The 12,662-nt window shown below is 34.3% G+C and overlaps 1 protein-coding gene across 2 annotated transcripts in view; it reads right to left on the reverse strand.

Annotated features, from left to right (window-relative positions):
• The window catches only part of LOC106469168, a 62,602-nt gene that overhangs the window by 45,339 nt on the left and 4,601 nt on the right, over positions 1-12,662 (reverse strand). For both annotated transcript variants that reach the window (XM_022397606.1, XM_022397605.1), the window contains exon 3: positions 7,067-7,133. In XM_022397606.1, the coding sequence (XP_022253314.1) occupies positions 7,067-7,133 (67 nt within the window). The remainder of the gene's footprint in view (positions 1-7,066; positions 7,134-12,662) is intronic.

Here is a 12,662-nt window from a genome sequence, read left to right on the forward strand (position 1 = left end):
CCAGCAGAGATGAAAAAAAGAGAGAGCAGTAGTTACTTTGAGTTCCTTGTAATTTATGATTCTGTTAGTTTTGAGCTAGTGAGCCGTAAAGTGTGTGTTTTGCACTCGTCAAGAGTGAAGTTATCGAGATTGTGAATTTATTGCGTTTATTATAAAAGTTGTTAAGTTTAAAATGATGAGAAACATACTGATTGTGGAACTACTGTGTACTAAAAGTTTGTATCGAAGAATAAACTGATTTAATCAAGAAAGGACATGTATTGCTGAAGATCCTTGGAGAGAATTTCTGCAGGAAACAAACAAAGAACCAGATACGTGACAATATATATATATATTCGGAACAAGTTAAACGTATGGACAACAAAGTCTTCACCCTATAGAAATTACAAGCATATCATAAATACTATTTATATACAGATCTCTTCTTCCTGTCAAAAGTCAACTTTGGCCTATTCAATTACTTTAGAATTTCAGTTGACAAATCGAATTATCTTCTTTATATTACTATCGTACTAATATTCTGTGGTGATTCACTTACAGTTGTGGCGCAAGTTACCGTAATTTGTTTGGACTTCTTTCTTCTGAAGATCCTCTGTTCCTTTTGTCAAAGTGTACCCAGGGTGATTAAATTACTTTAGAACCACGCTTTGACGGAATAAAATTATCCTTCTCATCTTTTTTTATACTATTAGTTTCACTCTAACATATTAAACATTAGGCCTATCACCTTTTTTGGTACTTAACTTTACACAACTATATTCTCTTTTGCTATTATCTGTGTATTGTTGTCTGTCCACTGCTTCCCACTCATCTCATGCTATTTATTTCTTTATTACATAGTCATCTGGCCACTTTCTGTATTCCTAACACCAATTAGTTATTAACAAAACCGTCTACAATCATCTTCTTTTAACTCTTATTATAACAAAACTAAAAAATAATAAAAATATTCACTTAATTAATCAATACTATCTGAATGAAACAGTCCTTTATATCATGACACTATGAAAACATAAATTATGGAATCTTGAAGCTACAGAAAGAGAATTATTACTGTTTATCACTCAGTATTGTTATTAATATCAAAAGGTGTTTTTCTGTTGCTGTATTATTTTTGGAATTAGGATTTTTCTTTCAGGTTCTTTTTCCTAATTCCATTATTTGAGATAATATTGACATTAACATCATTGTCATGTCATACATTTCTAACTGCAATTTGTACTGAAACAAATTTAAGAAAATATTTAGAAATCTGTGTTTTTATGAAATATTTTAATGCACATGTTTAAAAAATATTATAGTCAGAACCAAATAAGACACTAGGTTCATCAAGTTTACATTTACTATGATCTCTAAGCTACTGTCCATTAAATTCATTTATTACTGATAATTTTGCTCACTCATGAATATTTCAATATGATCCATTTAAAATATCTTACACCTACTCTTATTGAAAATAATTAAGTAAAACTGTATTTTCTGACATAGTAGTTTGTTTCTTTGTCACTCTTATCCTTCCATGAAATTGGTTATCTGCCAAACATTTCAATGTCAAAACTGAAAAATTCTCTCACCAATATTAATGAAAATTACGTGTGCTGTATCTTCGAATAACAACTCTCGGGTAAGTTACCACAGTTAACCTCATATCACAAGGTTTTAATGTCCAGATCAAATCCTCTGTTTCTACTTAAATGTTGCTTAAACAATGTGTTCTTTGTGAAGTTGAGCCATTCATAATGTCCATGCATGTGTGTGAGATCACACATGTATATTTACTTCTGTGCATATATTGTTATGTACATATATTACCATTACACATCCATACTCTAGTAGCTTAGAACAGAATTTCTCCAGCTCCCTTGCAAATTTCTTTAGCAACCTTCTCGGGTTACATTCCAAAACAATGACTCAGTAGCTATAGTCTCATAATATGTTGATACTTATGAGTCTTTAAACTCAGTTCAGCCAAACTCAGCTAAAATTCAGAGCAGTCAGAACTGATATTATATCAACATACACTAGTGAAAACACAATTCCATTGCTGCATAAAGAAACATTATTCATTATCTAGGTGTAAGGGGATAATTTAACAAGGGTCGACTAATGCTTCATAGAGTTCTCCCCACTGTAAGTGATTTTCTCATAACATTAGATAAAATTTTGCCTCTGAAATTTCACTCAGTAGCTTGGAAAGCGAAGTTTGCAACACCCTTTCAGTCACTGATTTATTTCAATTACATGACCAACCTAGCTTATAAAGTAACCAAATGGCAATCACACAAAGCAGTGCCAACATTGTACTGTAAGATACCTCCTGATAGCACAGAAAGCAAGAGTTTAGTATTCAATAAACCAACCTAATTTCTTGATAGCTGATCAATCCCAACTATAATGATCAGGAAGTCAGCTGCAGTAGCTCAGCCAAATGTCTGAGTTTCCTCTCAACTAACTACAGCATTTTCTCATCTAGCTCATTGGAGATAGCCAGATAAGTACCGGGGACAGACAGATAAGTATTTGCAGTTCTTTTCTCCTCATCAGATGAATCAACATGACATTAGATGGCATCTTGTCTTCCTATGACTTCTGGTCAACCCAGTGCACTAGAGTTTCATCTGTGACATGCAAGTGCAACTTATTGAAGTGCTCATCATGCTTTCATGCTCATCATGCCTTGTGTCCATTGTAACTCATATGTTAATGAAAGGATCTGCCAGAACATGAGGTATAGATTTGTTCAGCCAGATTCAACCTGTTTTTGTGGTGTTGACATGTATCTAAGTTAGACCAAGTCTTGATTCTTTTACCATTTCTCATAGCAGTTTTAATGTCTGGTGGCCTTTCGTAGCTGTTGGCATGCAAACTTATGTGCATCAACTAAGGCAGAACCTTAACCACTCCATATATTTTTTTGAACATTTTAGGACATCCACTCTAAAGGGAGGACCATACATCATATTGACAGAGAGCAGGATTTCCCATCTATACATAAGCATGTTCAGTAAATAGCCTGTAGAACACTGTCCAGTTGTGCTGTATGGTAAATTTTCATCCTAGTCATTTAGCAAGCATGTATTTGATAGTCTGTTTTTACTTGTTCTGTTAAACCATCAGACTGAAGGTGGTACGATGAAGTTCATGTCATCACCACACTTAGCACTTTACACAACTCAGAGAACAGTTGGTTGGTGAAATCAGCTCTTTGATCCATGTGCATCTGTTATGGGACTCCAAACCATGGTATCCAGTGTTTCACCATCACATAATACTTGAAGTGTACCAAATTATCAACCAATGGATAAACCTTGGCCCAATTCACAAAGTAGTCGATGGCAATGAGTATATACCAATGACCTTATTCAATCTCTGAAAATAAACCTGTAATATCCATGGCTATTCTCTGTTGAGGATATTTAACAATTCTCTGCTGAAGTTTATCTTGGCTAGCTACCTCTCTGGAGAGAACACACTTTATAGTGTTCATACCATAACCAAACATCTTGACTCAAATGCAGTAAGTAGAAATGCCATCAATCATTTGCAGAATTGCAGGTAGCATGCTCTCAAATCTATGTTTGTGTAAAGTCTGGAAAATGTCTTGTCTTAGAGCTCTGGGGGAGCACTAGATGCATCACAGCTTAAGAAACCACAGCTTGCCACTTGATAACAATGGTACAGCACATCTTCTTTTACTCATTACTGACCATAAATGTACCACAGATTATATCCTTGCTACATTCCTTTATCTGTACTGGTAAAACTTTACCTTACTCCACAGCAAGGAGCACACATGTTAAATCTCAGTCCTTCAGTTGTTCTTTCTGTTAATTGTGGCATTAGAATCTTCAGTAGAATCTTCTACTGCATGGTTTGACACTGCAATGGCAAAAATGGTTTCAACTCCTACACAATGTCAGGATCAAGACATTCAATGAATGGACAGGGTCTCACCATGCAGCAAGACAATCCATCCATGTTTCTGTGTTATAGAGCCAGGCAATGCAGTATGACGGGCTATAATCCATTCCATATTTTTAAGCTTTAAAAAGTCAGAATGCCTGTTCGCATTCTCTCCTCCATCTAAAGTGCATCTCAATTTTAATGATAGCAGACAATGAGATGCTGTCTTGGCGATCTTTGTTTACAAATCAAATGGTAATACAATGCAAAAAAACACACAAAAAACAAGAAAAATACAGACATCTTATTTGATCACAGAGTGAAGCTAGTCTCTCATTTCTGCTATCTAACCAGGGTTAGATTTGTAGACCATGAATGCACATTTTCCTGGTTTCAGTTTTCACTCTGCTTTACCTGCTAGTATAACATTTAGATTTTCAGTAACAAAGTGTGTGTCCAAACACCACTGACACAGACTAAGTATCTCTCCCATTGTAGCTCCTTCAGTGTAAATTCCATTAGTTTATAGAAAGTGGTGGAAAAAAAAAAACAGTCATAGATTTCCTCTCATCATTCAGCTCAACTTGCCAGCATCTGAATGCCAAATCTAAAGTATTGAACTAATGGAAACCTTTCAGTGCATCCACACATTCATTTTTTCACAGCAAGGGAAAGGTTTCAACATGAGTTATTGCCTTCATCTAAATTCAACAGATAATACTGGTGTACCTTCATTCTTTCTAACAATTACTAGAGATGAACCAGCACTCTCTGAAAGTTGTTCAATCCAATCTTTTAATATCTGCATTTCAGCACTGGCTATATACTTAGTGTCTATGGAATCTGGCATGGTGGTTTCTTGAGTGGACATGCATTGCCTAGTGGTAAGTTATTACTGATAAACCTAATTGGCAATCTGGCACCACAAATAGATTAGCATATTCAAACAACAAATCACTGAGTTGCTTTTACTGTATTTGGTTCCTGGTTGTTTACACAATCCTCGTCCAACAATCTCAGATGTGTTGGCAGCCACAACCTTAGCATTACCACTAGCATCAGTTGCTTACACTTCACTTACTGCATCAATAACCATTCCAATGTAAAGCTGGAAAACATATTCCCCATAAATACAAAACAACACTGGGACTTCATCCCTCCTCAGAAAGATAACTGCCTCAGCTAATGCTGTTTGCCATCTGGAAAGGAAACAATATAATTAATGTGTGGGCTCTATAACTCTAAACAATAGCACTGGTGCACTAGACTTTTTCTACTGTCAACCACAAAGTACCACTTGTGTATACTGAGGTATTGTTATTTATATATATATATATATATATATATATACACTCATGCAGCCCACTGTTACTGGGGTTGATCTGGCCAATATCAGATAAATCTCATGTGGAACATAATTTCACCTATAAAATGACTGATAAATTCTGCAATATCCATACTGAAAATTCCACTGACAGGAACAAGTTCAGAGATGACAGCCTTTGTTCTCCACTCATGACTAGTTTATCAATATTTGCCAGTCATTATCCACTGATTAGTGTGTTGATCTCACTTGGAGAGCCTGATATACTGCAAGATCTGTCAGCATTCTGGCTGCTCCTATATCAACCACAAACTTTATCTCTCATCCTTGTTCCCTTACAGGTATGTACCAGGCTCCACTAAGCTCATATAGAGCTGAGCTAACCACCAAACCTTTTGAAACAAGCTGCCTGCTGTGCTCCCCAAAGTCAATGCCCAGACATATTTTGGTTTCACTAGTTTTTCCCAAGGTTGTAGTATTTACCCAGAATGATGTCTAGCTAGAAGCATCACTGGCATAGGCTATGGTATGAAAACTCTGAGAAGACTGCAATAGATTTGCTCATTCACTAGAAACCAGTGTGGTCACATCACAACACTGGGATGTGTGGGTAGCTGATTAATCCTCAGAGTGCTCAAGCTTGGTGCAGTGGAGATACCTGGGTACGATTGCCTGTCCAAAATGTAGCCACAGCAGCTGCTCCTTTGTTCCTCTCTTGCTACCAGTTTGAAATGATTAATTCACAGTTTGTCACAAAGGAAACTGCCATTGTAAGGGTGAAAATAGTTCTCACAGCCTGGTAATGCCTCATTATTATGCATGGAAGTCTCTTTACAACTTATTCACAAGGATGTCTTTGCAATCTGCACCTGCTATCACAGGCTACTCTTTATCATGCAGATGGCAAAGATTGTCCAAGTAACTAGATATATTCTCAGTTGTGTCTCTATTCCAAGCTTTGAACCTAGGCCAATGGTTTGCTTGAAACCTTAACAAAATCAATCCTTGTCTGTATCTCAGTCTTTCAGCTCCATCTCACTTAGATGATCGATTAGATCCAGAGCTGAACTATCCAAGTATCGGACTTCTTGCTCCTGAGACCAGTCATTTCAAGTAACTATCTGCCTAAAACAATTTACAAATGATGTATGTTTTCTTTTGCTATACCTTTAAATATTGGAGTTGTGGCTAATCTCTCCCCTGTAGATTCTCTGACAATACTTAGCTGAGACACCACTGACACCACAGATATGGTGCATTAGGACCACTCCAGGACTCTGACCCTCAGATGAGTAGGAATTACATCATTCTTTATTTAAAAAAATATACCTGTCTCCTTCTTCCACAGGAAAAAAAACTGTTTATTAGCTTACTAGTTTTGTGGCATTTAGATGTAGGCTATGTTAAGCATAAACTCTACATAATGAAAAATGATTAAGCATTGGACAAAAACAACATTTGTATAAAACTGAATATAAATATTTTCCCTATCTAGAGCTACTTCTAGGAGTGAAGATCATGCTGACATTTAACAAGGAAATACATTTTAAAACTACATAAGCAGTATACCTGTTTGGATTTGCCTTAGTATGAAAACCTGCTTTATAGTTAGCAAAAATCCTGTAAACACAATGCCAGTAAAACTAAAATGCAAAATATCAGAATCAGATGAATAATTGAAGTATTTGTAACAGCACTCACACTTAATGAGTTTTGTATTACTATTCCATCTATATTACAGATTTTTATTGCTGGCGTGTTGTTTTTTATGTACACAATATCAACTCAAAGAAATTCTATATAGGTGACAGATTAAAACATGACTAGTAACAATGTTACCTGTTGGTAGAGATGTTTGTATTTCTGTAGAAATCCCTTGCAATATGTGTTTCTGAAGAGCTTGTACCTAGAAAAGGAAACAATAAAATAGCACATCATAAAAAAAGTTCATTTTGTGAAATATGTTTTCCACTGTATATATAAGATGTTATTCTGTATTAAAATTGTGCTTATACTTTTGTAATGTTGTGTAATACAAGTATAAACCAAGCATACAGTACCAGATCTTCACAAGGACTAGAAAAATAAAGACCTATAGGAAAGGCATAGCGATTTGTTGTGGGTGGAAGAAAAGAGACATAAGATGGTGTCAAGATAAAATAACACATGAACTCTTTACTGTCAGAAAATGAAGAGGAGATTGATTGTTAGGTGGTAATCTAATGCATCATTTTCAAGTAAAACCAAATCTCTGACAAGTATCAGATAGGCAATCTTGCACATAACAGCAGATTCAATCAGAAATAAGGGAAGTGTTTGTATTAGATAAATCGAATAAGTTCCTTTACGTGTAAAATAATGAGTCAGAACAAATGTGAATAAATGAACAAAGTCTTTACTATAACAAATACGTGGAAAACATAATATGTGTACCAATGCAGACAAAATGATAGCCCTTTCTTGTAGGCTGGGTTTAGCATCACATCTTTCCCTTCCTCAGGATTAATCTTAAAACACAGTGTATGTACCTATGCAGACAAAATGATAGTCCTTTGTAGTAGGCTGGGTTTAACTTCACATCTTTCCCTTCCTCAGGATTAATCTTAAAATACAGTGTATGTACCTATGCAGACAAAATGATAGTCCTTTGTAGTAGGCTGGGTTTAGCTCCACATCTTTCTCTTCCTCAGGATTAATCTTAAAACATAGTGTTTGTGTACCTGTGCAGAGAAAATGATAGTCCCAGTCCTAGTCCTATGTTAGTGATTAAATTCAACTAAAATGGAAATGGGCAGTCAAAAGTGGAATTGAACTCATGCGATTCAGGAAATTCAGAGAAATTGAACATGACCGACCATGCCTTTTATGATTATGATTGTGACGACTTTTTTAATTTTCATGACAATGTCATTAAACAACAATAAAAATATTATAATTTAAAACAAGGAACTTAAATATATTGGAAAATGTTATTTATATTAAACAATGGGCCTTGATTATCTGCTGCTTCTGTTATCCCCGATTTTTTTGCTTTCCCCAGACCAGCACAGATAATCAAGGCACCAGTGCATGCTAATGATCACATGATATCAATAACAACTTGATAGTATTGCCTGAACTAACTGCCTTTGATCCTATCTGAGTCTAAACATTTGCACTGATTGGTTGAATTGAGAGAAAGCAGAAAAACAAAATGGTGCAAAATTAGTACCATGTTGTGCAATCACAATGCTTCATTTGTAAAAAACATTAAAAGTGCTGAATTTGCCATTAAAGTCCTAGAAACAAAGTTTGATTGACAGTTCAAAGAACGCAAAAATAGTTTCGGATATCCAAGAGCCCCAAACTGTTCTACATTCAAGTTCTATTTAGCATAGCCCTATGCATGAATAAAATGGGAGAAAACACTAGGCACCACGATGAAATTTTTAGTTGCCATGTGGAGGTTTGAATTAGAAGAAAAAGAGTGGAATAAAAATATATTATTTAGCAAAATATAAATTCAAATTAACTTTTCTACAAAAAATGAAGATAATCTGCACATGATCATCAGGCAATAGAAGAAACAATGAAACAAAGATGAGACTCTACTAGTGAGTTTAACTCACTCAAGTCAAGAATAAGTCTGTTTGCAAATACCAATCCTGGATTTAAAGTTTGTCTTCTATATACCGTTGATAAAGAAAAAAACTAAATTACAATGTCAAGAATAAACAAATCTCTCTGTTCCATGTAACAATCATTGAGCATTCTAACATATACTACATAAAGTAGAACACATAATGACTATACCATGAAACATTAGATAATGTTATAAGTTATATTTCAAGTGTCTTAATTTGTTAGCTAGAGGGTGTATGAAGTTATAATATAATAACTTCGACTGAAATCTAAATTGGTAGTTATAAACACTAGTAAGCAATAAATTAATCTTTATGTCAAAGTGAAGTATTTAATGAAAATTTTTTAGGATATCAGAGAGAGTTATTGCATGTGTTCTGTTATTCAGTTACTTAGTGAGTTATGTGTTTGTCTATTTAAAAAAGTTAGTTAATTTAGGCATACACATCACAATTTATATTGAAACATTGTATTTGAAGTTAGGTATATCTAATTTCAGAGTTTTTGTTAAATGCAATTGTCACTTTCACACTTTTATAATGGCTTTTAGTCTATGTTACATTAAGGAAAAAATATACTAATTTGTTATTGTAACATACAATAAACTTGTCATTATTTTATATAAATAATTCAAAAGAACCTACCCAACAATAGAATATGTTACAGCAATAGTTTCCATGATCAGACCCTGTTACATAAATTGACAACTAAGGCTAAATTTAGCACAAGATCTCAAACAGATTTAATACAATTCAAGTTATAATTTCCAAAAAAGTTGTTTTATAAGAAATATATACCACAGGATTGTGTGATATATTGTATTTTCATACCATAACCTCTTCTCCCTTATCTTTGGCCTGTACTCAAGGCAACTTTAATTTAAGTTTAACATCATTTTATACTTTTCAACACGATCCAGCAAAATCATAGCCCTTGGATGCTTAGATTGTCATTAGGTATAAATCATCACAATGTAAAAATATAATGATGAAAAAAAACTTTTAAAGGTCAAAATGCAATATATGAAATAAAAAATATATATAATAAAACACTTTTAGTACAAATAAAGAAATGTAATAAAACCTTTACGATGTGCAATACAGTAGGCTATAATTCACAATCAATAAAAGCCTACATATATATAAGAAAAAACCTTTAAATGCAATATAAACCATAAAATATTTAAAGTATCAAAATTATAAATTCACCTAAATAAAATACAAAATTAACCTTCAAATAAAGTCATATATATACAAATAGAATAGAAAGTAGCTTTCAAGTTATGAAATATATATCTGTTAAGGTTAATTTTGTATTTTATCTATATGCATACTTATGAAACTCAAGGAGAGAATTAAAAAATATCAACTTAACATACATACCTGATATACATAATTACATAGTATGATATTCATGATATTTATATATATATATATTAGGTCATCAAGAAACTAATGTCGCTTTTTTTAGGTGAAAAAACCTGAACAACTTATATGTCAACACAAAACATTTATTAAATGAAATAGTCTCCACTCTTATGGATAATGCTTTTCCATCTTACAATCAGGTTGTTAATGCCCTGATTAAAGAAATCACTAGGCTTTAAAGCAAAAAACATGTTGATGTCCTCTTTAATACCTTCCACATTTGCATACGTTTTCCCATTAAGGTGGTGTTGCAGCAAATGAAAAAGATGGTAATCTGATGATGCCATATCTGGAGAATATAGTGGGTGGTAGAGATCTTCCCAACCCAACTCCATAATCTTGTGTTGTGTCAAACATGCTACATGTGGACGTGCATTGTTGTGGAGAAGAACACCTTTCTGATTGATGAGTGAAGGGCGTTTCTGATGAAGGGCTTGATTTAAACATTCTAGTTGCTGATTATACATCTCTGCATTGACAGTTCGCTGTGGATTGAGGAGGTTGAAATAAATTACTCCTTTGATGTCCCACCAAATGCAAAGCATCACTTTCTATGGATAGAGTCCAGGTTTTGGAGTCGGACATGGTTTTTGTCTAGGACTGAGCCATTGTTTTCGGCATTTAATATTCACATAGACAATCCATCTTTCATCACCGGTGACAATTCTGTCCAAAAATGGTTTACGTGCATTATGCGCCAGAAAAGGAGAAGCAACGTTAACACGTTGGAAACAATGATCATTGTGAGGCATCCAACAAGCATCTTCAGAGCATCAATATCAATTACAACATGTTGGCCCCTGCCATCACAGTTTTTTAGGCTAAGGTCACTTGAACAAAATTTACTGAACCATCGTTGACACTTACGAAAGTAAAAAATATTTCCATAAACTTCTTTGTGGCTACAGAGGCATTGTTTCTCTTACTGTATTCAAAAAGCATTACATGCCAAACGTGTGTCTTGTCGTGTGCCATCACTATAAGGGATTAGAGTATACTAAACTTTACACATTACATAGACTACACTAATGTGACATTTAGGCAGTTTGCTTAACTATTATATGTAATATATGTTTTTTGGGGGGTGGTTAATGAAAGTGTTCCAAAATGCGACATTAATTTATATATATATATATATATATATACTAGATGTACTTCTACATGGTCCTCGAAAGTGTTGTTTGAAGGGTAAATGAAACCAAAATTAAGAGTGAAAAATATTTTTATTTCTTGCTTTTGAAGTTCATATGTTATGCTGTGTTTATAGCCTACAGAGTGTATAATCATTCTCATGATTCATGGCATGTGCATGTTTTGCTGACATCATGACAGTATGAATTGCAACATTAAGCATCCTTCATGTGATGTTATTTTAGTGTATACTGACTTACTGACTGATAGACAACACACTACTGTATAGTGGTGTGAGTGATTAAAACAGGTGACCCCTCCAGGCAGCCTTATGTGCTCTTTTGGGGAAATACTGTTGTGAAGAAATGGATAAACCAATTTCAAAATTTGGTAGGGAAAACAGGTTGATCCCTAAAAGATACATTTTAAATAGATATGTAATGAATGGTTTCAGATTCTCATTCATTTTCACCATTTATATGGCACTAATGAAAGTTCAATTGAGTAAATATTGTATGGTGTGTGCCATCCCAGAAAAAAGTAAGGGTAAACTCCAGCAACAAATTGTTGGTTTTCCTCTCCAGGACCCCAAGTGGCACAGCAGTATATCTGCAGACTTATACCCTAGAAACCAGGTTTCAATCCCAGTGGTTGTCAAAGCATAGGTAGCCCATTGTGTATCTTTGTGCTTAACGAAAGAAACAAACCTCCTCTCCAGATAATAGTCCTGGATATCACTGATTCACTCTTAGAGATGGAGATAGGCCACCTATACATGATTATGATTATCAACTAGCTCAAAACATTGCTGAGGTTTGATACATTAATAAAGTCAAGGGTTGATGTACATATGGAGCACTGGATAGCCAAATTTGGTGCACCTGAAGAGATACACTCAGATAAAGAGCTAATTGTTCACAGATTTAGTGTAAAGAGTTATGTGTGGTAAAATAACAAACTTCTCTTCCCAGTGTGGCGGGTTAGTGGAGAGGGTAATATAGACTGTCAATGGCATGCTTGCTAAGTTTGTTATCCCAGACTGAATCAATTGATGGTGTTTCACAATGGAACAAAGATCAACAGGTTGTTCACCACATATACTAATGTTTGATTGAGAAATTGTGCTTTGTAAATATGTGTAGTGGTTAAGGATGTGCATTAGTTAATGTGCACAATTCTGAGCATCAACAGCTAGGAAAGGCCATCATATGTCAAAAAGATTATATTAAAAACAGTCAAGGAATGGATACATCAAT

The sequence above is a fragment of the Limulus polyphemus genome, unplaced genomic scaffold, assembly GCF_000517525.1.
Source record: "Limulus polyphemus unplaced genomic scaffold, Limulus_polyphemus-2.1.2 Scaffold3334, whole genome shotgun sequence".
Taxonomy (NCBI): Eukaryota; Metazoa; Arthropoda; class Merostomata; order Xiphosura; family Limulidae; genus Limulus; species Limulus polyphemus.